This window comes from Oncorhynchus masou, chromosome 17 (genome assembly GCF_036934945.1).
Source record: "Oncorhynchus masou masou isolate Uvic2021 chromosome 17, UVic_Omas_1.1, whole genome shotgun sequence".
Taxonomy (NCBI): domain Eukaryota; kingdom Metazoa; phylum Chordata; class Actinopteri; order Salmoniformes; family Salmonidae; genus Oncorhynchus; species Oncorhynchus masou.
In genome coordinates this window covers 11,573,364-11,600,319 of record NC_088228.1, presented here as the reverse complement: position 1 = coordinate 11,600,319, position 26,956 = coordinate 11,573,364, and the positions used below count along the sequence as shown (strand labels likewise).

General features: G+C 43.2%; 2 protein-coding genes across 5 annotated transcripts in view; both read left to right on the top strand.

The window, feature by feature from the left end:
- Positions 1-7,193, top strand: part of LOC135558466 (polyamine-transporting ATPase 13A3-like) — a 41,290-nt gene extending 34,097 nt beyond the window's left edge. For all 4 annotated transcript variants that reach the window (XM_064992274.1, XM_064992273.1, XM_064992271.1 and 1 more), the window contains one exon: positions 1,951-7,193. In XM_064992274.1, the coding sequence (XP_064848346.1) occupies positions 1,951-2,130 (180 nt within the window). In that variant the 3' untranslated portion in view covers positions 2,131-7,193. The remainder of the gene's footprint in view (positions 1-1,950) is intronic.
- Positions 7,194-24,233: 17,040 nt separating this feature from the next.
- Positions 24,234-25,979, top strand: LOC135558150 (transcription factor HES-1-B-like). The gene is made up of 4 exons (XM_064991887.1): positions 24,234-24,545; positions 24,656-24,751; positions 24,894-24,981; positions 25,153-25,979. The coding sequence occupies exons 1-4, from the start codon at positions 24,438-24,440 to the stop codon at positions 25,659-25,661; spliced, it is 801 nt and encodes a 266-aa protein (XP_064847959.1). The 5' UTR covers positions 24,234-24,437; the 3' UTR covers positions 25,662-25,979.
- Positions 25,980-26,956: the final 977 nt, after the last annotated feature.

The window sequence follows — 26,956 nt, the reverse complement described above, 5'->3', positions numbered from 1 at the left end:
AGTGGGCCACTTTAGGTTGAGACAATCATTCAGAGGGCCGCACAGATCTTTAAATTGTTGTACTTTTTCTATCAATAATATCAATTGAGAGCAAATTCTGAGCAATAGAGCACATGCAATTGATTTGATGTACAGCACATCACAAATATATACATACACATGGGGTGGCAGGTAGCCTGGATGAGCGAAAATATCTGATGCCAGATTTGAGCAGTATACATACTGATGCCAGATTTGAGCAGATACCGCTAGTATCCAAGCCATCTCATGTTCCCTCTGTCGTTTTCGCTGCAACATATCTGTCCATCATTTGTTGTTGTCCTTTGAGCTGCGCTATTTTGTTGTTTCTTAGGTTGCTTTGTGGCTGATGTGTTTTGTCAAAGTGGGCATGATGTGACTGGAAATGTAGCTCTAAATTTGCTTGTTTAAAACAATTGACTGCCGTCTGACAAATAAGACAAAGTGAGCTAGTCCCATTATACAGAAAAAAAAGTCAATTTCTCTTCTAACTTTTTGTTTTCTTCTTGAATCGACCGTATCCTTCTCTCTGCCACCGGACCCACGTTACTAGCCATGTTAGCTAGCTGCATTTCCCCGCCGCCATCTTCCTGATTTTCTTGGCTCTCCAGTGGTTGTTCGTGCATAGCTGTCACGTTGTTCTCCAGCTCTTTCACCTCATTTTCATTGTCAATATATTTACGTTTCTTCTTTCTTTTTTTTTTACAATAAATCGATCCATGTCTAAACCAATGAGGAGATGGGAGAGGCAGAAATTTCAGCGCGATCTGCGTCAGAAATAGGAATGAGTTCTATTTTAGCCCTTGGTGTTGCAGACGCTCGTTGGTGCGCGCGAGCAGTGTGGGTGCAATAATTTAATAACATGGATTTCTAAATTTAATTTGCGACACACGCAACGTGTCCGGTCTGGTCAGCATGTAACAAATTGGATCATAACTCTAAATGTAGCCCAAACCACCCAGTTTATATTTATTAAATATTAAAGTTTATATTTTTTTATATTCATGAATGTATGTAATTAATTGTTATTAAAAACGAAACACTACTCATTACATAGCAAGTGGTAAAGCTTCATATGACACCCATGTTTTGCTTTGTAGCCCCTACAGATGAAACATTATGGAGTCTTAAAGGAGGCCTGGGTAATGCCGAAATGCCAGAATTATTCCAACTTCAATTAATTATTTCTCAATCATGCTTTAAGATACAAATGTCAAATAGACAGTGGGGTTTGAAAATATTGACACCCTTGATAAAGATTAACAACAATGACTATAAAATAAGTAATTCAAATCTCTCACAATTATCAATAACTGGAGGTTAGCATGTCTTGCGGGTATGATCTTTGACCCTCTAGCTTTCTCAATGATCATTATTCACAATTCACTTTGATTCAGATGTAATCATGGTAGCATCCACATTAATGTAGAAGTATTTAGAAACAATATTCTTGTATTGTCATTTTGACTTCAAATTGACACAATACATTATTTTCTATGTTTGATGTTGTCATTGCATGCTAGGAATATGGGACCAAATACTTCACTTTTGACTACTTTATTTATTAGAATATTTAAGGCTGTTAATCATTTTGACCCCTACCTTTTGGGGAGAAAAAAAATATTACTTCTTTAAAAAAATATTTCTCTGAGATATTGTATAATTTCCCCATTTTTTTGGAACATACAATATAGCTCAGTATTTGAATGATTTATTTCATACAGTCATTATTGCTCATCTTTATCAAGAGTGTCAGTAAGTTCACACCCCACTGTGTCAAATCCTTCCTCCAAAGGACCTTTCTATGTCGCCAATTTGGTGAAAATCCCCCAAACCAAGTCTTTTTGTTTTTGTTTTTTCCTAGTTTGGTGAGGAATCACCCTACTGTGGTCTGCTGTTTTCTTGTTTCATTTGTGTATGTACTATTTCTAGTCTGCTAATGAGCGTTGGTGCACGGCGTTCATCTCCTGGCTGTTCTGTCGGAAGGGGAAGACCCCCAGAGTGCGCTACATGCAAGTCGCCCAGGAGCTGCAGGAGGACCCCGACTGGCCCCCCAAACCTGCTACCGTCACCTACACCACCAGCACCCCCCACCACACTGTCAGCATGTGACACATGGCCACAAAAAAATATATTTAACCAGGCATGTCAGTTAATAACAAATTCTTATTTACAATGACGGCCTACCCCGGCTAAACCCTCCCCTAACCCGGACGACGCTGGGCCAATTGTGTGCCGCCCTATGGTACTCCTGATCATAGCCAGTTGTGATACAGTCTGGGATCGAACCAGGGTCTCCAGTGATGCCACTAGCACTGAGATGCAGTGTCTTAGACCACTGTGCAACTCAGGAGGCATACAGTACCCAGTCTAGAACCTTCCATTCCCCGGACCAGGTTTATAACCAGCATCAAGTATAGTACCTTCCTTTGCCTGGACAAGTAGGGCTGTGATGATACCAGTATAGCAATACTTTTTCCATGGCAAAAATGAAAACATGAAGCAGACCAAACTCTTAGGTATTTTAAAAATCTGCTGTAAGTAAAATATTGTCTGCAATAGGCAGGTTGGTTGTTGAGTAACAAAACGGACGCGTGCGCAACTATGAGGAAAAACAGATGGGTTGGCTTAGATTGTTATAATAAATTATATTTATTCTCCAATGTTTATTGAAAAGCAAAATCCATTTGCACAATGAGCACTTGTCTCTCAAATACATTGTAACAGTTGTTAGCTAGCTAGCGAATTTGAGCCATATTAGCATTGACATGAAATCAGTCAAAACACCTCAAAACAAGACATGGTATCAAGAAGATGAAACTAGCTGAAATGAGTCACTTGCGATTCCCCACATGGCAGTTTCTTGTAATTGTTGGTATCTATCTAGCCATCCAGAATCACAACAATGCAGACTTCTGCCCCATTTGATGTGTGTGCATCGTTTTCGTGACATTGTCAGCTAACCCATCTATAGCTAGGAAAATAAATAAATGTGACTCCAACATAAGGGCTGTTTTCCTAAAGAAGTTAAATCTGCTTCGTTTTCCTATCCAAGATAATAACAAGTATCGTCCTGTCCCTAGTTTATAACCAATATCCATTGCCTGGACAACTGACCTAGTTTATAACCAATATCGAGTCTAGAACCTTCCATTGCCTGGACAACTGACCTGGTTTATAACCAATATCGAGTCTAGAACCTTCCATTGCATAGACAACTGACCTGGTTTGTAACCAATATCGAGTCTAGAGCCTTCCATTGCCTGGACAACTGACTGGTTTAAAACCAATATTGAGTCTAGAACCTTCCATTGCCTGGACAACTGACTAGTTTATTACCAATATCGAGTCTAGAACCTTCCATTGCCTGGACAACTGACCTGGTTTATAACCAATATTGAGTCTAGAACCTTCTTTTGCCTGGACAACTGACTAGTTTATTACCAATATCGAGTCTAGAACCTTCCATTGCCTGGACAACTGACTGGTTTATAACCAATATCGAGTCTAGAACCTTCCATTGCCTGGACAACTGACCTGGTTTATAACCAATATTGAGTCTAGAACTTTCTTTTGCCTGGACAACTGACCTGGTTTATAACCAATATTGAGTCTAGAACCTTCCATTGCCTGGACAACTGACTGGTTTATAACCAATATTGAGTCTAGAACCTTCCATTTCCTGGACAACTGACTGGTTTATAACCAGTATCGAGTCTAGAACCTTCCATTGTCTGGACAACTGACCTGGTTTATAACCAATATCGAGTCCAGAACCTTCCATTGCCTGGACAACTAGCCCCATATCCAGACTGTGATCCGGTCAACTTCTTGACCATAACTAGACCTTAACTGCTCCGTCCTTACCCATAACCCCCAAACCACACATAGAACCCCAGCAATGTGACTACTGACAGGTTGCCCCATACTGGGCACTTATCACCCTCTTTTTGCTATTAATTTAGCCTTGGTGTTGAGGCCCAGAGATGATATCTTTCCAATACAGGGCTTGCCTTGCACTCACCACTGGTTGATTTTTCAGCTTCACAAAGACTAAGAACTATGGAATCGTCCACTAACACTTTCTCACCTGCCTTGATTGCTGCTCCAACGAAATGTCAAGAGTTAAAGAGAACATGTGTGAACAGGACCGTACTGAGGGAAATGGAGGGATTTTATTTGATTTTTTATCAACACACCCAGATTATGCATTTTGAAAGCACTGTGTGTGTGTTTTAAGCGTGAGTGGTACTACTGTATTTGCCAAGATTGAATAACATTCCAATGCACCAATAATATATTGCTGTGTTTCTCTGAGAATTTGCTACGCTTTATGAATGTAATTCTTCCTGTGGAAGTATGTGAGTGTCCGTGACTCTTGTGAAACCTGAACACTTGAGTTGATCTGATGCCTGTGTGTTTGTGCGTGTGTGTGCAGGGTCTTGGGCAAGACTTAATAAAACATTATTGGGATGGGAAAACATTTTCAGTGCAAACTTAAATGACTTAAACCAGATATATATATGATGATCTTTGAGAACTAACAATATCCCCAAATAAAATCTAGCCCGTTAGGGAGAATCAAAAATTCGAAAAATTATGCAATCAGTATTTTTGTCATGGCATGGGGCCCCCATTGATTTTGTTATGTTTGAGTCTCTCCGATAGCATAACAACGCATAAACCATGGCAAAATGTGTAGATTTGCTGAAAATTTATATTGAAAATTCTTCTCTCACATGACAAATGTGTAGAATTGCAGGACATATTTATCTGCGGCCAAGAGGGCCTCTAAAATGTGCAGTCGGCAACCGCACTATTCACCACGCTCCCGTCACAGCCACGATCCTAACCCTAATTTTGATCCAGAAAAAAACCTGGTAGCTGTGTGCACGTACACTCCTGTACGTATTTATTTGGACGCTGAAGCTAAAACGTTTTAATTCAGCTCTGTACTTTAGCATTTTGGATTTAAGATTAAATGTTTCATATGAGGTGACAGTACAGCAAGTCACCTTTTATTTTCAGGTATTTTCATATATATCTTTTACCATTTAGAAATGAAAGCACTTTATGTATCTAGTCCTCCCATTTTAAAGGCGTCAAATACTTGAAGCGTTCAAATAGGTGGACTAAATACATGAAGGGCTTTATTCTCTAAACTATAAAACGGATATGTATGAGAATACCCTCAAATAAAAGGTGACATTCTGTACCATCTCCTCATATGAAACAATTGATCTCTGTAGAATAGCGGACCTAGAGTATCCAAGTGAGGTGATGGGTGGGAATGAGGTGATGTAACATTTTGTAGCATTTATAAACCATTGCACCTGACCTAAATGCTGCTTTTATTAAAGGGAATTATTTTGAAAATATATCACATTTTGAATGTATTTTATATTCTCTGAGATTAACAGCTAATTTTAATATCTGTTTTTTCAATTTGTACAGTACATGGTTTACAACTGATGTATCGCCTGTATTGTCTAGTATACACTACCGTTTAAAGGTTTGGGGACACTTAGAAATGTCCTTGTTTTTGAAAGAAAAGCACACAAAAAAGTCCATTAAAATAACATCAAATTGATCAGAATTACAGTGTAGACATTGTAAATGTTGTAAATGGCTATTGCGGCTGGAAAAAGCTTTTATCTTTTATTTTTTATAGAATGTCTACATAAGCGTACAGAAGCCCATTATCAGCAATCATTACTCCTGTGTTCCAATGGCACGTTGTGGTAGCTAATCCAAGTTTATCATTTTAAAGGCTAATTGATCATTAGAAAATCCTTTTGCAATTATGTTAGCACAGCTGAAAACGGCTGTGCTGGTTAAAGAAGCAATAAAAATGTCCTTCTTTAGACTAGTTGAGTATCTGGAGCATCAGCATTTGTGGGTTCAATTACAGCCTCAAAATGTCCAGAAACAAAGAACTTTCTTCTGAAACTCATTAGTCTATTCTTGTTCTGAGAACTGAAGGCTATTCCATGCGAGAAGATCTTGTACAACGCTGTGTACTACTCCTTCACAGAACCGTGCAAACTGTCTCTAACCAGAATAGAAAGAGGAGTGGGAAGCCCCGGTGCACAACTGCAAAAGAGGACATGTACATTAGATAGACTAGTTTGAGAAACAGACGCATCACAAGTCCTCAACTGTCAGCTTCATTAAATAGTGCCCGCAAAACACCAGTCTCAACGTCAACAGTGAAGAGGCGACTCCGGGATGCTGGCCTTCAAGGCAGAGTTCCTCTGTCCGGTGTGTGTGTTTTTTTTGCCCATCTTAATCTTTTATTTTTATTGGCCAGTCTGGGATATGTCTTTTTCTTTGCAATTCTGCCTAGAAGGCCAGCATCCCGGGGTCGCCTCTTCACTGTTGACGTTGAAACTGGTGTTATTCTGGGACTATTTAATGAAGCTGCCAGCATTAACAATGTCTACACTGTATTTCATATCAATTTCATGTGATTTTTATTTTAAAAAACAAGGACATTTCTAAGTGACCTTAAACTTCTGAACGGTAGTGAACATCCAAGCTTGATGATATTGACCTAAACATTTGTCAACAATTACTTTGAATATATCTCCCTGTAAAGGTCTCACCAGAAGTATTAAAGGGATAGTTCAGTGAAATTAAATAGTTTGATATTTGTTTCCTTACCTTTTTAAATGTCATGCTCAAATCATCTGTTAAATAGAATTTCTTGTTCAACGACTTGGTTTGAAATGATTTTAAGATGATTTGGGCATCAATAAACGGGGGAGATTGACGTTCATTGATTTTTAGTCTGAATATGCTAATATTAGCCTTTGTTGGCAGTGGCTCGTTTAAGAAAGCCACAGTGTGGATTGCAGTCTCTCCTTGTCCATATACAACTTTCAAGGTAAGAAAACAAATCTAAGTATGTAATTTCACTAAACTATCCTTTAAATGCCTTACTGATAGTCAGAACTACAAAAAAAAAAATAATTGTAATGATTGTTTACTTTTAATTCCTTCCTTTCCTTTGTGATGCAACTCACAAGGAATGTGTGATTTTCTGAAAATGTCTACAATAATTTTGATATTTTCTCTTGTGTTTGCTCTGTAGAGAGGATTGCATAAATGCCTTCTTCCATTCTGACAACTTAACTCAACCATTCCATTTGCCAATAAATCTGTATATTAAAACACTCCTGTGGGCTTCATGGGGGGCTGACCACGGTCACAAGTTACTGATCACACTTACTCATCAATTATGAGCTTTCCCAGCCGCCTCGCTGCCTGGCGCTTTAAAGCCCAGAGAGTGTAAGAGGGTATCATTTCATGTGGAGATCAGGGCCCATAGCAGTGAATGGGTGGATTTAGAGTTTAGAGGGAGACCCTGAAAGAGAAGAGAGGGGTGCCTGGCTGTTCAGTGCCAGTGAAAGGAATGGAATCTCCCAGAGATCAGGGCAAGAAGAGGCCATTGAGGGATATTCATGATGATGGGGATGAGGAGGTGGAGTCATGAATTGATGTGTCCACTTGTAGATCATCTTTTTGGTCAACAGTGGCGTTTTGGAATGAGGATCTCTTGCTTTAGAGCAGTGTGGTTTCTGGCTAGTGTTGCCTCATATTTGGAATTAGATGTTTGGTGTCAGTCTTTCTTGTATTCCTTTGTTTCCAGACAGTAACAGATGAAGATGGATAGAAAGACCTAAATAACACACACAAACACAGGCTTTATTTATCACTGTTCTCACAAAGTTGGGGGCTTGGGACACCTTGTGGAATGTCCTGCCTATAGTTACATGACTGACCATTGCCAGAATTCATGGTTCCTTCTATTTGTCGTCCAGATCCTGAGGCAGCAAAGCATCCCAAACCGTCACACTACCATCACCATGCTGACCGTTGGTCTGAATTTCTTACTGCGGAGTGCAGTGTTTGGTTTTCACCAGACATAATGGGACCCATGTTGTTCAAAAAGTTATACTTTTGAATCATCTGTCCATAGAACATTCTTCCAAGAGTCTTGATGATCATCCAGGTTCTTCAAGGTGCTTTTGGGCAAACTTGAGACAACGTATTGGACGACATTGGTCCCATTATTCCAAGGATAGAGTATCAAAAGTCACAGTAAGATACCCTCACTTGGAACTATGGGCCCGCTCATAAGGCCATCACAGTGATTGATAGTCGGGCCACTAGGCTAGCCCGCTGCTCACTTATGGTTAGCCCCATTGTACCAATGACACAAAGACGCCCATGTCTGGTAGCGGGCCTGCAACGATCTGTAGGCCAGCAGACGGACACAAAGCCTCTTCTCCTCCCTCTTGTCCCCTTAGCAAGGCTCCTGCCACCATCCTTTATGGCCATCTCTGTCCCCTTCTGTTATCAGGGGGATATGGGCTTGAATGGGTTCTGCGGTTGGTTAATGAATTCAGTGATTCAGGGGGTGGACAGTTGCAGCCGTGTTAGCGTTTGTTCACCGCCTTGTTGGAGGGACGGGCCCCGCCCCGGGCCCTTTTGTCTCCTCAGGTCCCTCGACAGGTTAGAAGTCAATGGAGGGCCTTGTGTTCAGGCGGCAGGGCAGGGATGAGGCCGCCTCTCACATGGCATTCACATAGGGGGAGGACAGGCTGGTATCACTGACACTTGTTAGTGTGGGGCCAAACAGAGCTGTAGTTTAGGGCTGATGGTTTTTAGTGTCCCCCCCCCCCTCCTAATAGTTAAGGCTAGCCATTGGGTAAACTGATCTGCACTTAGGGGCCACAATGAATGATTGCAGTATGTTTTACGCTCTCATTTTATACCTCCGACTCAAAATAAATAAAAAATGGTCAGATTTTCATTTGACGACCAGTTGCATTAAAGTAAACCAGTAGTTGATGTTGTACTGTGGCCAAAATTGTCCTCATGCTAAAAAAAAGTTCAGTGTGGGCAACAACAAAAAACGGTTACATTTTAAATGGATGGGATGGCACATTTTTATTTGATTTATTTAACTAGGCAAGACAGTTAAAAACAAATTCTTATTTACAATGACGGCCTAACCCAGCCAAACCTGGACAACGCTGGGCCAATTGTGCCAATTGCGCCCCGCACTATGGGACTCCCAGTCACGGCATGGATTACCAAATGCACGTTCCAAATGCTACAACTAGCATTGCATCACGCCATATACACATACGGCATGGACTCATCTCAACATTAGACCTATTTTGAGGTATGTAAACCACTGACATTTTGGAGTGAACTATCACTTATAACTTCACTAACCCTGACCATTCTCGCAGGCTTTGAGCATATCATGTGAACAGGAGAAAACTGCGGGGGTGAATTGTTAAATAAAGAGTCAAGAGATACAAATGGACATAGATGGGGGGGTTGACAGAAAGAGACAGAAAGCTGACCGAAAACAACGCTCAGGGACCAGAGAGAATTTAGACCTATGACTGAGGCCCAAGTGTCATGAGAAGATGAGAGTTGCCATGGCCACCATGGAGCCACCCAGCAAGCATGTGAGAACGGGAGGCCGGGAGCCAGAGCCCAGGCCTAGTGGCTCACATGCACTAACCAGGGATTATGTGCATAGCTAAGTGATGAGACACTAAGCCGGCAGGTGAAGAAGGGAGGGAGGCCCGGGGACAAGGGCATCCTTCAGGACAGCTCCCCCAAAAGAGCAGAGACTTTTCCCCAGTGAGGCTGATCTACCATGTGAAGGGGGGGCTCAGCTAGAGGTCCTCGAGTGCTGAAAGGGCAGTCCCAGAAGTCTCTTTCATAGCGTAAGTGGCCAAAATAGGGGTCTTGTGAGTCATCTTCACTGGTAAGAATGGCATTCTTCACAATCATAAATCCCTCAGCAGACACACTCATGGATATGGACTTGGAGAAGCTGGGTACTGCCTGGGTACTGGCTGGGTACTGACTGGGTACTGGCTGGGTACTGACTGGGTACTGGCTAGGTACTGGCTGGGTACTGGCTAGGTACTGACTGGGTACTGGCTAGGTACTGACTGGGTACTGACTGGGTACCGGCTGGGTACTGACTGGGTACTGGCTAGGTACTGACTGGGTACTGGCTAGGTACTGACTGGGTACTGACTGGGTACCGGCTGGGTACTGACTGGGTACTAGCTAGGTACCGGCTGGGTACTGACTGGGTACTGGCTAGGTACTGGCTAGGTATTGGCTGGATACTGGCTAGGTACTGACTGAGTACTGGCTGGGTACTGGCTAGGTACTGACTGGGTACCGACTGGGTACTGGCTAGGTACTGACTGGGTACTGACTGGGTACCGGCTAGGTACTGACTGGGTACTGACTGGGTACCGGCTAGGTACTGGCTAGGTATTGGCTAGGTACTGGCTAGGTACTGACTGGGTACCGGCTAGGTACTGGCTGGGTACCGGCTGGGTACTGGCTAGGTACTGACTGGGTACTGACTGGGTACCGGCTAGGTACTGGCTAGGTATTGGCTGGGTACTGGCTAGGTATTGGCTGGGTACTGACAACAACATAAGCTGCCATTCTGTGTATTTGTATTTATTATGGATTCCCATTAGTTCCTGCCAAGGCAGCGGCTACTCTTCCTGGGGTCCGGAAAAATTAAGTCAGTTAAACAATTTAAAAAACATAATATATTCATTACAGAATTCACAACACAAAGTGTGTGCCCTCAGGCCCATACTCCACTACCACAAATCTACAACCCAAAATCCATGTGTACGTGTGTGTATAGTGCATATGTTATCATGTGTGTCTGTGTATGTATGTGTCTGTTTCTATGTTTGTGTTGCTTCACAGTCACTGCTGTTCCATAAGGTGTATTTGTATCTGTTTTTTAAATCTGATTTTACTGCTTGCATCAGTTACCTGATGTGGAATAGAGTTCCATATAGTCATGGCTCTATGTAGTACTGTGTGCCTCCCATGGTCTGTTCTGGACTTGGGGACTGTGAAGAGACCTCTAGTGGCATGTCTGGTGGGGTATGCATTGGGTGTCTGAGCTGTGTGCTAGTCGTTTAAACAGACAACTGTGTTTTCAACAGGTCAATACCTCTCATCAATGGAATTTATTTTAATTTATTTTGGGTAACAGGCATACAGTTGAAGTCGGAGGTTTACGTACACCTTAGCCAAATACATTTAAACTCAGTTTTTCACAATTCCTGACATTTAATCATAGTAAAAAAATGGCTGTCTTAGGTCCGTTAGGATCACCACTTTATTTTAAGAAATGTCAGAATAATAGTAGAGAGAATTATTTATTTCAGCTTTTATTTCTTTCATCACATTCCCAGTGGGCCAGAAGTTTGCATACACTCAATTGGTATTTGGTAGCATTGCCTTTAAATTGTTTAACTTGGGTCAAACGTTTCGGGTAGCTTTCCACAAACTTCCCACAATAAGTTGGGTGAATTTTGGCCCTTTCCTCCTGACAGAGCTGGTGTAACCAAGTCAGGTTTGTAGGCCTCCTTGCTCGCACACGCTTTTTCAGTTCTGCCCACAAATTTTCCATAGGATTGAGGTCAGGGCTTTGTGATGGCCACTCCAATACCTTGATTTTGTTGTCCTTAAGCCATTTTGCCACAGCTTTGGAAGTATGCTTGGGGTCATTGTCTATTTGGAAGACCCATTTGCAACCAAGCTTTAACTTCCTGACTGATGTCTTGAGATGTTGCTTCAATATATCCACATAGTTATCCTCCCTCATGATGCCATCTGTTTTGTGAAGTGCACCAGTCCCTCCTGCAGCAAAGCACCCCCACAACATGATGCTGCGATGGTGTTGGATGGTGTTCTTCGGCTTGCAAGCCTCCCCCTTTTTCCTCTAAACATAACAATGGTCATTAAGGCCAAACAGTTCTATTTTTGTTTCATCAGACCAGAGGACATTTCTCCAAAAAGTACAATTTTTGTCCCCATCTGCAGTTGCAAACCGTAGTCTGGCTTTTTTATGGCGGTTTTCGAGCAGTGGCTTCTTCCTTGCTGAGCGGCCTTTCAGGTTATGTCAATGTAGGACTCGTTTTACTGTGGATATAGAAACTTCTGTACTTGTTTCCTCCAGCATCTTCACAAGGTCCTTTGCTGTTGTTCTGGGATAGATTTTCACTTTTCACACCAAATACATTCATCTCATTGAGACAGAACACATCTCCTTCCTGAACGGTATGACGGCTGTGTGGTCCCATGGTGTTTATACTTGTGTACTATTGTTTGTACAGATGAACGTGGTACCTTCAGGCGTTTGGAAATTGCTCCCAAGGATGAACCAGACTTGTGGAGGTCTACAATTTATTTCTGAGGTCTTGGCTGATTACTTTTGATTTTCCCATGATGTCAAGCAAAGAGGCACTGAGTTTGAAGGTAGGCCTTGAAATACATCCACAGGTACACCTCCAATTGACTCAAATGATGTCAATTAGCCTGTCAGAAGCTTCTAAAGCAATTATATAATTTTCTGGAATTTTAAAGGCACAGTCAACGTTGTGTATGTAAACTCAAGGGCCAGCCGTGGTGCCCTGTTCTGAGCCGATTCCAATTTTCCTGAGTCCCTCTTTGTGGCACCTGACCACACGACTGTAGGACTTGCCTTGTTGATAGTGCTGTTAAGAAGTTAGAGCAGCGCTTTATTATGGGCAGACTTCTCCCCATCTTAGCTACTGTTGTATCATATGTTTTGACCATTGACAGTTTACAATCCAGGGTTACTCCAAGCAGTTTAGTCACCTCGACTTGCTCAACTTGCTCTTTGTTAACTGTTACAGTCAATTTAGTCACTGTAGTAGCTGACGTGTACAGTGTTGAGTCATCCTCATACAAAGTAAGGGGCCTAGACAGCTGCCCTGGGGATTTCCTGATTTTACCTGGATTGTGTTGGAGAGGCTTCCATTAAAGAGCACCCTCTGTCTTTACACCCTCCACAGTATAGTGGAGGGTGTAAAGCTATAACACATGTGTTTTTTCAGCAGCAGAGTATGATCGATAATGTCAAAAGCCGCAATGAAGTCTAACAAAACAGCTCCCACAATCTTTTTATCAGCAATTTCTCTCAGACAATCATCAGTCATTTGTGTAAGTGCTGTGCTTGTTGAAAGTCCTTCCCTATTAGCGTGCTGAACGTCTGTCAATTTGTTTACTGTAAAATAGCATTGTATCTGGTCAAACACCTTTTCTTTCTAAAACTTTACTAAGGGTTGGTAACAGGCTGATTGGTCAGCTATTTGAGCCAGTAAAGGGTTTTTTACTATTCTTAGGACAGCCATATAGTCGAAAACCAAATAACCAGTTTTAAACAGTCAAAGGTTAGTGGAACGGTTTACATGATAACTATGGCGTTGCAGGAATGTGTTTGAACGACGATGGCACAAATAAATAAAATTCCTATGTTCCATAGAGAGAATGACATCATAGTTAACCAGAACCTACCTTTTCAATTTGATTGAGGAAGAAGGAGGACCTCAATTCCCTTTGAAAGGAAGGACCTAGAGTTCAATAAGACGGCAGTCTCATTTCCTTTGCTCCAAGTTGAAGCTCTCTAAATGCTGACTTTTTAAGACTTAAAGCTTAAGGAAGATGACAGATGGCGGCTTGTTGTGGTCTGACCAATTGCAAAATGCTTGTTGCTATGGTCCCCTTTTTCTTCTTCAACTCATTTTCCAAAGCTAAGCATCCTTCCTGTTTATTGACCTGGGATGAGCAGACTTGAAAATGCTCTGGTTGTTGACGAACAGGAGATTGGATCTCTGGTCTTTTTATTTGGTTGGTGTGACCCACTGGGTTCGAACACAGTTCTTCTGCATCATGACACAGGACTGTTAGCCCTTTGAGCTAAAGCCTATGCATAGCTCTAAGATCTAACACAAGTCTTCAGGTCTCAGGCAAGGTTACTCAATATTTGAGCGTGTCTGGCTAAATAAAACCACCCCTGTGCATTAGGATTGCTTTCTTTGTATCTGATCATCATAGAGGGCGGGAAAGAGAGCTTTAATCTTTAATCTTATGGCCTTTTCTTTTCATCTCCAATAAATTCTACCATATTTTTGGGACGGATGGTGACCATGGAGATCAGTGATTTCCCGTCACAGAGCCTCTCCCTCCTACTTTCCCACTATCGAAACCTCCCCCTTTTTTTGTCCAAGTAAAACAAAGCGTGGTGTTGAATGGGCTCTGAGGTAGGTAAATGTATTCAGTGACATCAGCCAGGATGATTCTATTCTGCCGGATTCCTGTACCATTTGTTTCCAGCCTTGTCTGAGGGCCGAACACTCTGTTGGGCTCATTGTCCCGTGTGTATTCCACACAGACCCACAATTAATGGGGGCCTTGTCTAAGGCTTCTGGAGCAGAAACTTCTGTTGGGGAGGGGAACAAAAGGCAGGCGGGCCACTGCCAGGAGTTGCTATGAGAGGCCCCCCTCTTTAAGAAGGTCTCAATGGGAGGAGGTGGGGAGAACAAGCGGAGGCCTGGCTAAGATGTTTAAGTGATCCCTCTATACCCATCTGGCTGTCCCTGCTCTCCGTGTCACACAGCCCAGTACATTTTTTTAATGTAACCTTTATTTAACTCAGTTAAGGACACAACTATCTGCTTCTGGCGCCGACAGAGATGGCCGCCTCGCTTCGCGTTCCTAGGAAACTATACAGTTTTTTTTACGTGTTATTTCTTACATTAGTACCCCAGGTCATCTTAGGTTTCATTACATACAGTCGAGAAGAACTACTGAATATAAGATCAGCGTCAACTCACCATCAGTACGACCAAGAATATGACTTTTGCGAAGCGGATCCTGTGTTCTGCCTTTCAACCAGGACAATGGAATGGATCCCAGCCGGCGACCCAAAAAAACGACTTCGTAAAAGAGGGAAACGAGGCGGTCTTCTGGTCAGACTACGGAGACGGGCACATCGTGCCCCACTTCCTAGCATTCTTCTCGCCAATGTCCAGTCTCTTGACAACAAGGTTGATAAAATCCGAGCAAGGGTAGCATTCCAGAGGGACATCAGAGACTGTAACGTTCTTTGCTTCACGGAAACATGGCTCACTGGAGAAACGCTCTCGGATGCGGTGCAGCCAGCGGGTTTCTCCACACATTGCGGCGACAGAAACAAACACCTTTCTGGTAAGAAGAGTGGTGGGGGCGTATGCCTTATAGCTAACGAGACGTGGTGTGATCACAGAAGCATACAGGAACTCAAATCCTTCTGTTCACCTGATTTAGAATTCCTTACAATCAAATGTAGACCGCATTATCTACCAAGAGAATTCTCTTTGATTATAATCACAGCCGTATATATTCCCCCCCAAGCAGACACATCGATGGCTCTGAACGAACTTTATTTGACTCTTTGCAAACTGGAATCTATACATCCTGAGGCTGCATTCATTGTTGCTGGGGATTTTAACAAGGCTAATCTGAAAACAAGACTCCCTAAAATGTATCAGCATATCGATTGCGCCACCAGGGCTGGCAAAACCTTGGATCACTGTTATTCTAACTTCCGCGACGCATATAAGACCCTGCCCCGCCCCCCTTTCGGAAAAGCTGACCACGACTCCATTTTGCTGATCCCTGCCTACAGACAGAAACTAAAACAAGAAGCTCCCACGCTGAGGTCTGTCCAACGCTGGTCCGACCAAGCTGATTCCACACTCCAAGACTGCTTCCATCACGTGGACTGGGACATGTTTCGTATTGCGTCAGGCAACAACATTGACGAATACGCTGATTCGGTGTGCGAGTTCATTAGAACATGCATTGAAGATGTCGTTCCCATAGCAACGATTAAAACATTCCCTAACCAGAAACCGTGGATTGATGGCAGCATTCGCGTGAAACTGAAAGCGCAAACCACTGCTTTTAATCAGAGCAAGGTGACTGGTAACATGACCGAATACAAACAGTGCAGCTATTCCCTCCGTAAGGCTATCAAACAAGCTAAGCGTCAGTATAGAGACAAAGTAGAATCTCAATTCAACGGCTCAGACACAAGAGGTATGTGGCAGGGTCTACAGTCAATCACGGACAACAAGATGAAATCCAGCTCAGTCACGGACCAGGATGTCTTGCTCCCAGGCAGACTAAATTACTTTTTTGCCCGCTTTGAGGCCAATACAGTGCCACTGACACGGCCTGCAACGGAAACATGCGGTCTCTCCTTCACTGCAGCCGAGGTGAGTAAAACATTTAAACTTGTTAACCCTCGCAAGGCTGCAGGCCCAGACGGCATCCCCAGCCGCGCCCTCAGAGCATGCGCAGACCAGCTGGCTGGTGTGTTTACGGACATATTCAATCAATCCCTATACCAGTCTGCTGTTCCCACATGCTTCAAGAGGGCCACCATTGTTCCTGTTCCCAAAAAAGCTAAGGTAACTGAGCTAAACGACTACCGCCCCGTAGCACTCACTTCCGTCATCATAAAGTGCTTTGAGAGACTAGTCAAGAACCATATCACCTCCACCCTACCTGACACCCTAGACCCACTCCAATTTTTAACACCATAGTACCCTCCAAGCTCGTCATCAAGCTCGAGACCCTGGGTCTCGACCACGCCCTGTGCAACTGGGTACTGGACTTCCTGACGGGCCGCCCCCAGGTGGTGAGGGTAGGCAACAACATCCCCACCCCGCTGATCCTCAACACTGGGGCCCCACAAGGGTGCATTCTGAGCCCTCTCCTGTACTCCCTGTTCACCCACGACTGCGCGGCAACGCACGCCTCCAACTCAATCATCAAGTTTGCGGACGACACAACAGTGGTAGGCTTGATTACCAACAACGACGAGACGGCCTACAGGGAGGAGGTGAGGGCCCTCGGAGTGTGGTGTCAGGAAAATAACCTCACACTCAACGTCAACAAAACTAAGGAGATGATTGTGGACTTCAGGAAACAGCAGAGGGAACACCCCCCTATCCACATCGATGGAACAGTAGTGGAGAGGGTAGTAAGTTTTAAGTTCCTCGGCATACACATCACAGACAAACTAAATTGGTCCACTCACACAGACAGCATCGTGAAGAAGGCGCAGCGGCGCCTCTTCAACCTCAGGAGGCTGAAGAAATTCGGCACGTCACCAAAAACACTCACAAACTTCTACAGATGCACAATCGAGAGCATCCTGGCGGGCTGTATCACCGCCTGGTACGGCAACTGCTCCGCCCTCAACCGTAAGGCTCTCCAGAGGGTAGTGAGGTCTGCAAAACGTATCACCGGGGGCAAACTACCTGCCCTCCAGGACACCTACACCACCCGATGTTACAGGAAGGCCATAAAGATCATCAAGGACAACACCCACCCGAGCCACTGCCTGTTCACCCCGCTATCATCCAGAAGGCGAGGTCAGTACAGGTGCATCAAAGCTGGGACCGAGAGACTGAAAAACAGCTTCTATCTCAAGGCCATCAGACTGTTAAACAGCAACCACTAACATTGAGTGGCTGCTGCCAACACACTGACTCAACTCCAGCCACTTCAATAATGGGAATTGATGGGAAAGGATGTAAAATATATCACTAGCCACTTTAAACAATGCTACCTAATATAATGTTTACATACCCTACATTATTCATCTCATATGTATACGTATATACTGTACTCTTATCATCTACTGCATCCTTATGTAATACATGTATCACTAGCCACTTTAACTATGCTACTTTGTTTACATACTCATCTCATATGTATATACTGTACTCGATACCATCTACTGTATCTTGCCTATGCTGCTCTGCACCATCACTCATTCATATCTTTATGTACATATTCTTTATCCCCTTACACTGTGTATAAGATATTAGTTTTGGAATTGTTAGTTAGATTACTTGTTGGTTATTACTGCATTGTCGGAACTGGAAGCACAAGCATTTCGCTACACTCGCATTAACATCTGCTAACCATGTGTATGTGACAAATAAAATTTGATTTGATTTGATTTGAATCTTATTTACAATGGCGGTCAAACCTGGACGACACTGGGCCAATTGTACGCTGCCCTATGGGACTCCCAATCACCAGGGACTGTAGTGACGTTTCTTGCACTGAGATGCTGTGCCTTTTACCGCTGCGCCACTCAGTTAAAACGGTCAATTCCTGGGATTTGGTGATTGAGATGGCCATTCCACTGCCCGTTTTGTCTTGGAAATATGTGCAGCGGTCCATCTCAAAGCAGGTAAATGTGAATATAGGTTAGTGTAAAAAAAAAGTGGCCATAATGTTTAGAACATGCGTAAATTAAAGTAGCAATATATTTTCTTTAAATATATCCAGAAGGTTATTCTAATCTAATCAGTCTAACTCAACCGCCCTTCTGTTGTGGGTTGTTATCAGACACTGTTGGCCCCCGATAGCTTTCTAACCCCCTCCCATGGCGGCCTGGGCCTCTGTGCCTCTCTCTCCTCTGTGTTTCCCACACTGATACTGATCTGGAGTGTGCCATAAAGCACCGGTATAGATCACAGTGCACAATAAAGGCACGTCTCCAGCCAGACAAGCAGGCTTACTGAGCATGGAGCTGATAAGGGGAAACACGTTGCCGCTTCCCCTCGTAACCTGCACCGCCCCTCTCTCTGTTGTCTTGTCCCATAGCCCTTGTTTGTGAAAGAAAGAAGAATTGTGTACATTGAATAAATAGCATCACCTCTGGACACCTAAATATTCTGTGCACACCATGTAGTCTTTAGAAGATACTCACAGAGAAAGGCACCTGTGAGAATCCTCGTATCAGCGTTGAATCATGTTTTGTTTTTTTGGGGGGAGGGGGGGACTGGTAATTTTACACATTGGGTGTAAAACAGTGTCCATGAACAGAAAAAACATGATTACATGGCGGATGCCCCTGGCTTTTGGCTCCTTATGTGTCCAAAAATTAAGACAATTAAAGTGTTTTTGAGGTCAGTATTGGGGCTTTATTTAAATTCACATTATTAACAAAGTATTTGAAGTTACAGATGACTAGTTTCTTTAAAAAATAGAGAAGGCGCTCAGACCTGTATTGTTGTTTCCCTCTTCTGTGATGTGGGCCCTGACCTTTTGGGGTCATTTGACCTGAGAGGTTTTAGGAGCTTTAAAATGAGACGTTAGGGCACCTGAAGTCTGTCAAGAATGTGATAATAAGAGCAACCTGATAACCTTGTACTCTGGGGTGATAGTTAATTTCTTCTGCATGTTAAAACTGAGACGTGAAGGTCATTGAGTGCAACTTGGTATCTATTAGTCACATAAATGTGATGGTAGTTTGCAGAGAGATTGTCTATGAAGGCACGATGAAAAGGGCTTTCTTTCTTAAAAACACTGAGGATGTTAATCAAGAACATTGACTAGTTACTCTTCAATTAGAGAAAATGTAAATGCATTTCTGTGAATTTATTTTATTATGAACCAAGGGTAAAAGAATCAGGGTTGAATTCAACCCAGTTTTCAATTCAGTCGAGAAATGAATTGAAATGTAATAGAATTGAAAGATCAATCCCTGACCTTGTCACGGTCTGACCTTTATTTTCCTTTGTTTTGTCTTTATTTAGTATGGTCAGGACGTGAGTTGGGGTGGGCGGTCTGTTTTGTGTTTCTATGTTTTTCTATTTCTGTGTTCGGCCTAGTATGGTTCTCAATTAGAGGCAGGTGTCGTTAGATGTCTCTGATTGAGAATCATACTTAGGTAGCCTGGGTTTCACTGTTGGTTTGTGGCTGTTTGTTTCCGTGTCTGTGTTAGTCACACGGGACTGTTTCAGTTTGGTTTTCGTTCATGTTCACATTTATTGTTTTGTAGTTCTTAGTGTTCAGTTTATGTCTTATTATAAACAATATGGACACTTACCACGCTGCGTTTTGGTCCGATCCCTGCTACACCTCCTCTTCAGACGAAGAGGAGGAAATCTGCCGTTACAGACCTCAGTAAGTCATATAGTAAATACAGTGGCAAGAAAAAGTATGTGAACCCTTTGGAATTACCTGGATTAAAATTTGATCTTATCTTCATCTAAGTCACAGCAATAGACAAACACGGTGTGCTTGAACTAATAACACACACAAATTATTGTATTTTTCTATTTTTTTCTGTATTGAATACAGCATTTAAACATTCACAGTGTAGGTTGGAAAAAGTCTGTGAACCCCTAGGCTAATCACTCGTCCAATCAATGAGACGAGATTGGAGATGTTGGTTAGAGCTACACAATGAGTTTTCTATTCACAAGAAGCATTGCCTGATGTGAATCCTGCCTTGAACAAAAGAGATCTCAGAAGACCTAAGATTAAGAATTGTTGAATTGCATAAAGCTGGAAAAGGTTACAAAAGTATCTCTTAAAGCCTTGATGTTCATCAGTCCACGGTAAGACAAATTGTCTATAAATGGAGAAAGTTCAGCACTGTTGCTACTCTCCCTAGGAGTGGCCATCCTGCAAAGATGACTGCAAGAGCACAGTACAGAATGCTCAATGAAGTTAAGAAGAATCCTAGTATCAGCTAAAGACATACAGAAATCTCTGGAACTTTCTAAAATCTCTGACTAGTCTATGATGTGTAAAACACTAAACAAGAATGGTGTTCATGGGAGGACACTACAGAAGAAGCCACTGCTGTCCAAAAAACCCATTGTGTAACGGCTGTTTGAAGAGGACCAAGGTGCATGTTCATGATTTAATAATAGAACTGAACACTGATTAACAAAAAAACAAAGAGAACGAACAAAACCGAAACAGTTCTGTCTGGCGCAGACACAAAAACAGAAAACAACTACCCACAAAACCCATGAGGGAAAAAGCTACCTAAGTATGGTTCTCAATCAGAGACAACGATAGACAGCTGCCTCTGATTGAGAACCATACCCGGCCAAACAAAGAAATACAAAACATAGAAAAAGAACATAGAATGCCCACCCTAGTCACACCCTGGCCTAACCAAAATAAAGAATAAAAGCCCCTCTATGGCCAGGGCGTGACAATACCCCCCCCCAAAGGTGCAGACTCCGGCCGCAAAACTTGACTCTGAAGGGGAGGGTCCGGGTGGGCCTTCCTTACGGTGGCGGCTCTGGTGCGGGATGTGGACCCCGCTCCACCTCTGGTCCGGCCCACTTAGGTAACGCCCCTAGAGCGGAGACCCTCACCGCCGACCCCGGACTGAAGGCCCTCGTAGAGAGCCCAGGACTGGAGGGCACCACTGGAACGAAGGGCACCTCTGGACTGAAGGGCGGCACTGCCAGCTCAGGACTGGAGGGCGAGTCTGGAGTGGAGGGCGACTCTGGCAGCTCCGGACAGGCGGGGGACTCTGGCAGCTCCGGACAGGCGGGGGACTCTGGCAGCTCCGGACAGGCGGGGGACTCTGGCAGCTCCGGACAGGACACAGCAGCGGGAGACTCTGGCCGCTCCGGACAGGACACAGAAACAGGACTCACCAGGCTGGGGAAACCTACTGGAGTCCTGGTCCATGGAGGAGGCACAGGATAGACCGGGCTGTGAGGGAGCACTGGAGATCTGGTGCATGGCCTTGACACCACTCTTCCAGGCTGAATGCCCACTCTAGCCCGGCACGTGCGGAAAGCTGGAACAGGCCACACTGGGATCTCCTGGCGAACTGGGGAAATTGTGCCTAGAGCCGGCGTGGGATATCCTGGTCCAAGGAGAAGCACTGGAGATCTGGAGAGCAGGGCTGGCACCATCCTTCCTGGCTGGATCCTCACCCTAGCCCGGCAGATGCGGGGAGCTGGAATTTAGCACACCGGGCTAAGAATGCATACTGGAGATCTGTTGCGCCAAGCTGGCACAAGACATGCAGGGCTGGGGAGGTGCACAGGAGGCCTGGTGCGTGGGGCTGGCACAGTCTTCACCAGACGGCTAGCACGCACCTCAGGACGAGTATGGAGAGCTGACTCAGGTGACATCAAATCGAGGACACGCTCCGTCGGGCGGATGTCGTGCCTCATGCACCAACACAGCAACTCTCTCATTACTCTCTCCTCCAATCTCCCCATCGATTCCTTCACTGTCTTTGCTTTGCTTCCTTCGCTTACCTCCAATTTCACCCTGACTGGCTCTGGTTCCATCCTCGGCACCACCGTCTGTCCCGTGTGCCCCCCCAAAAAAACATTGGAGCTGCCTCTCCTGGCCACGCTGCTTGGTCCTTTGGTGGTGGGTAGTTCTGTAACAGCTGTTTGAAGAAGAGGACCAAGGTGCAGAGTGGTACGTGTTCATGATTTAATAATAGAACTGAACAACAAAGAGAACGAACCAAACCGAAACAGTTCTGTCTGGTGCAGACACAAAAACAGAAAACAACTACCCACAAAACCCATGAGGGAAAAAGCTACCTAAGTATGGTTCTCAATCAGAGACAACGATAGACAGCTGCCTCTGATTGAGAACCACACCCGGCCAAACAAAGAAATACAAAACATAGAAAATGAACATAGAACATAGAATGCCCACCCTAGTCACACCCTGGCCTAGCTCTGCCGAAGTCGTTGCCTCTCCTTGTTCGGGCGGTGCTCGGCGTTCGACGTCACCGGTCTTCTAGCCATCATTGATCCATTTTCCATTGGTTTTGTCTTGTCTTCCCACACACCTGTTTTCAATCCCATTAATTACCTGTTGTGTATTTAACCCTCTGTTTCCCCTCATGTCTTTGTCAGAGATTGTTTATCGTCAGTGTAGTGATTTTTGTATAGGTGCGCGACGGGTCTTCGTACCCATATTTATTTATATTCATTTTGTCTATTTAGTGTTATGGAGCATGTTACTTGGACATTATTAAAAGACTCCATTTTACACTCCGTTTGACTCTCCAGCGCCTGACTTCCCTGCCACCTATACACATATGTCTGACACTCTCTATGACCAGGGCGTGACACATTGCTGCATGTCTAAATTTCGCAAAAGAGCACCTGGATGTTCCACAGCGCATGTGGCAAAATATTTATGTGGACAGATGAAACTAAAATTATGTTGTTTGGAAGGAACACACAACACTATGTGGAGAGAAAAAAAAGGCACACCAACATCAAAACCTCATCCCAACTGTAAAGTATGGTGGAGGGAGCATCATGATTTTGGCTGTTTTGCTGCCTCAGGGCCTGGACAGCTTGCTATCATTAATGGAGAAATTAATTCCCAAGTTTATCAAAACATTTTGCAGGAGAATGTAAGGCTCTGTCCGCCAATTGAAGCTCAACAGAAGCTGGTTGATGCAACAGGACAACGACCCAAAACACAGAAGTAAATCAACAACAGAATGGCTTAATTAAGCAGAGGAAATATACCTTCTGGAGTGGCCCAGTCAGAGTCCTGACCTCAATCCGATTGAGATGCTGTGGCATGACCTCGAGAGCAGTTCACACCAGACTCCCCAAGAATTTTGCTGAACTGAAACAGTTTGTAAAGAGGAATGGTCCAAAATTCCTCTTAACTGTTTGCAGGTCTGATCCGCAACTACAAAAAAGACGTTTGGTTGAGGTTATTGCTGTCAAAGGAGGGTCAACCAGTTATTAAATCCAAGGGTTCACATACTTTTTCCACGCTGCACTGTGAATGTTTACACGATGTGTTCAATAAGACATGAAAACGTATAATTGTTTGTGTTATTAGCTTAAGCAGACGGTGTCTACTTTTATGATCAATTGATGCATAAATACATGCAATTCCAACGGGTTCATACTTTTTCTTGTCACTGTATGTAGGGGAGTGTGCTTGTGTGTGCCCGGGAGAAAGGCTGTGTTTACACAGGCAGCCCAATTCTGATCTAATTGGGAAAAATATCTGATGTGTTTGGTCAAAAGACCAATTAGTGGCATAAATATCAGAATTGTGCTGTCTGGATAAACACATCCAAAGAGTGTGTGTGTCAACACTCTAAGGGGAGGGTTGCCAAAAGTGTACAACAAAAATGTATTGTTATTTAGAGTTTTTGTTCTAGGGTCAATTAAACTGAAGAAAGGGCCAATACATTTATTTGATTCACCTTAATTGACTATTACTAATAAATATGGCAACTAAGACCTTCATATTTAATCAATACGTTTCATCAAATACCTATCTGTATTGTGTGCTGTGGACCACCTTCTCACACACAAGACACCAGATAGCCAATGGAAGGCCTCCTTGCACGAGCCAACCGACTCCCTGGCAACGTGTCCCGCGCGCTCATTGGTAGAAAGTTGGAGAATTCAACTTTGGGACTATTCACACGAGCCATTCGCGTGCAGCTTCCTCTATAAATATGACCGTAGGTGAAAGTGACAGTGTTGACTTGTTATCAACACGGTACTGGGAGGTCATTAACTGCAGGATGTAACCTCAGCAATAGCTACGTTGTAATAAACACCTGTAACGAACAGCGTTGGTCAGAAAAAAAGTGCATGACCGGTGTTTGAATATTTCTCAATAGGCTGGACTTTATTGAACAATTGTGGGACAAATGACTTGCTGAAGTTGACTGGACGGTTGTGGGATATTAAACATTTAAGATGCCTGCTGATATTGTGGAGAAAACTTCCCCATCTTCTGTTGCAGCCACCCTGTCGAGCGTAAATGGAAATCCGGATAAACCAAGGACTGCCTCGGGGGACAGAAAGGTAGGCCTACAGAAAAGCACGGAAATAAAACGATTCCTTTTTTTTTACATGTCATTAATAAGTTACGTTACATGTCTAATAATCATGGCGTTTGTTTGTTTTATTTAAAGTCTTCTAAACCAATTATGGAGAAGAGAAGACGCGCGCGAATCAACGAAAGCCTTGGACAGCTCAAGACCCTCATACTGGACGCTCTAAAGAAAGATGTACGTTTAAAAAAAGCTTTTATAAATCATAGAAATGTATGTCTACGACATATGCTTCTATAATTATGTTAATTTGATGGATTGGAACGAAGCTCAAATAGATTATTAATCATGTGTAATATTCTTCTTGATGTCTATTTAGAACTCCAGGCATTCGAAGCTGGAGAAGGCAGACATCCTTGAGATGACTGTGAAGCACCTAAGGAATATGCAGCGTCTTCAAATGACTGGTAGGTTTCATTCTAGACGTGCATGTTTAAATTGCGTGTGACTGTTCCCAAGGTACTATATGTATAAGTCCATCAACCCTATTGATAGACCTACTGAGTATTATATAATTACATTTAAAGAATTTTCTGAACAATATATCCTCAAATGCATCATATTATTTCACTTTACAGGTGCTATAAGCACGGATTCATCAGTCCTTGGCAAGTACAGAGCGGGATTCAGCGAGTGCATGAGTGAAGTCGCCCGTTTTCTGTCCACACGTGAAGGGATGAACATGGAGGTCATGTCCCAACTTCTCAGCCACTTAGCTGGTTGTGTGTCACAGATCAACGCCGTAAACTACTCAACTCATCGCCAGAGCCTCACCTACCCTGCGCATCCAGCGCATCCAACGCATGGCGAAGCCATTGTGCAAATCCCAAGTGCGTCGCCTCAGTTGAATGTAATCATGCCTTGCAAAAGTGGCTCGCCAATCAACTTCACGTCCGAAGTGGCTAAATTCTACAGCGGACTTCAGTTTGTGTCAGCGACAGATGGACAATTCGCCTTTCTGATTCCAAGCGCGGCACTTGCGCAAATGAGCGTGCCAAACGCCCAACATGGCAATCCAACAGTTGCGGTGGCGGTGTCACCTGTTGCACCTCCCATCACTGCAGACTCCGTGTGGAGACCATGGTAGGGTCATTAGACTGAAGGACTTTGATGCACCATAACACAATTTTTTTCTGATATGAGTTGTTGTATATTTTTGTATAGGCTGTTCAAAGCAATAGTCAAGAGTGATGCTTATTCACATGTTGTTGTTCTTTGATGGAGAATACACTTTTCCATGAGATATATTTTCAGTGATGTCATGATCATGTTTTATTTTTGTGATACAACAATTATTCAAATGCCCTCAAATGCCTTCCTTCAGGAAATCAATAAATTCTTCAAATGAAATTGCAATGTTAACACCTGAAAATTGTGACTTCTTAACTACATTTAAAATAATTGTCTATCCTTGACCTAACGATACCCACATGAAAATCTACTACAGTTTACTATAGAATACTACAGTACTTAGAATTATGTTGTAAACTGTAGTATATTGTAGAGTACTATACTACACAGTAATATATCTTGATCATGTGTTGTACTTACTATAGAATATATATACACTACCGTTCAAAGAAAAATCCATGTCTCAGACTGGCCAATAAAAATAAAAGATTAAGATGGGCAAAAGAACACAGACACTGGACAGAGGAACTCTGCCTAGAAGCCCAGCATCCCGGAGTCACCTCTTCACTGTTGATGTTGAGACTGGTGTTTTGCGGGTACTGTTTAATGAAGCTGCCAGTTAAGGACTTGTGAGGCGTCTGTTTCTCAAACTAGACACTAATGTACTTGTCCTCTTGCTCAGTTGTGCACCGGTGCCTCCCACTCCTCTTTATATTCTGGTTAGAGACTGTTTGTGCTGTTCTGTGAATTGAATAGTACACAGTGTTGTACGGGATCTTTATTTTCTCGGCAATTTCTAGCATGGAATAGCAAAAGGGTTTTCTAATGATCCTTTTAGCCTTTTAAAATTATATATTTGGATTAGCTATCACAACGTGCCATTGGAACACAGGAGTGATGGTTGCCGATCATGGGCCTCTGTACGCCTATGTAGATATTCCATAAAAAAATCTCCAGTTTCCAGCTACAATAGTCATTTACAGAATTAACAATGCCTACACTGTATTTCTGATCAATTTGACATTATTTTAATGGACAAAAATGTGTTTTTCTTTAAAAAACAAGACATTTCTAAGTGACCCCAAACTTTTGAACGGTAGTGTATATATAGTATAGAGCATACTGTAGAATACTAAAGTAAATACAACTATATACTCCAGACCGCAACAACACTACAGTAAATACTACAGTAATATCTGCAAAAACACTACAGTAATTTCTATAATATATACTACAGTATTTCATTTGCAT

What these genes read in the sequence shown, in the direction of transcription:
- LOC135558150 (XM_064991887.1), top strand. Translation starts at nt 24,438, where the DNA reads ATGCCTGCTGATATTGTGGAGAAAACTTCCCCATCTTCTGTTGCAGCC. An exon ending in CTGCCTCGGGGGACAGAAAG is followed by an intron (nt 24,546 to 24,655) that starts GTAGGCCTACAG and finishes TTTTATTTAAAG; the next exon opens with TCTTCTAAACCAATTATGGA. An exon ending in TGGACGCTCTAAAGAAAGAT is followed by an intron (nt 24,752 to 24,893) that starts GTACGTTTAAAA and finishes ATGTCTATTTAG; the next exon opens with AACTCCAGGCATTCGAAGCT.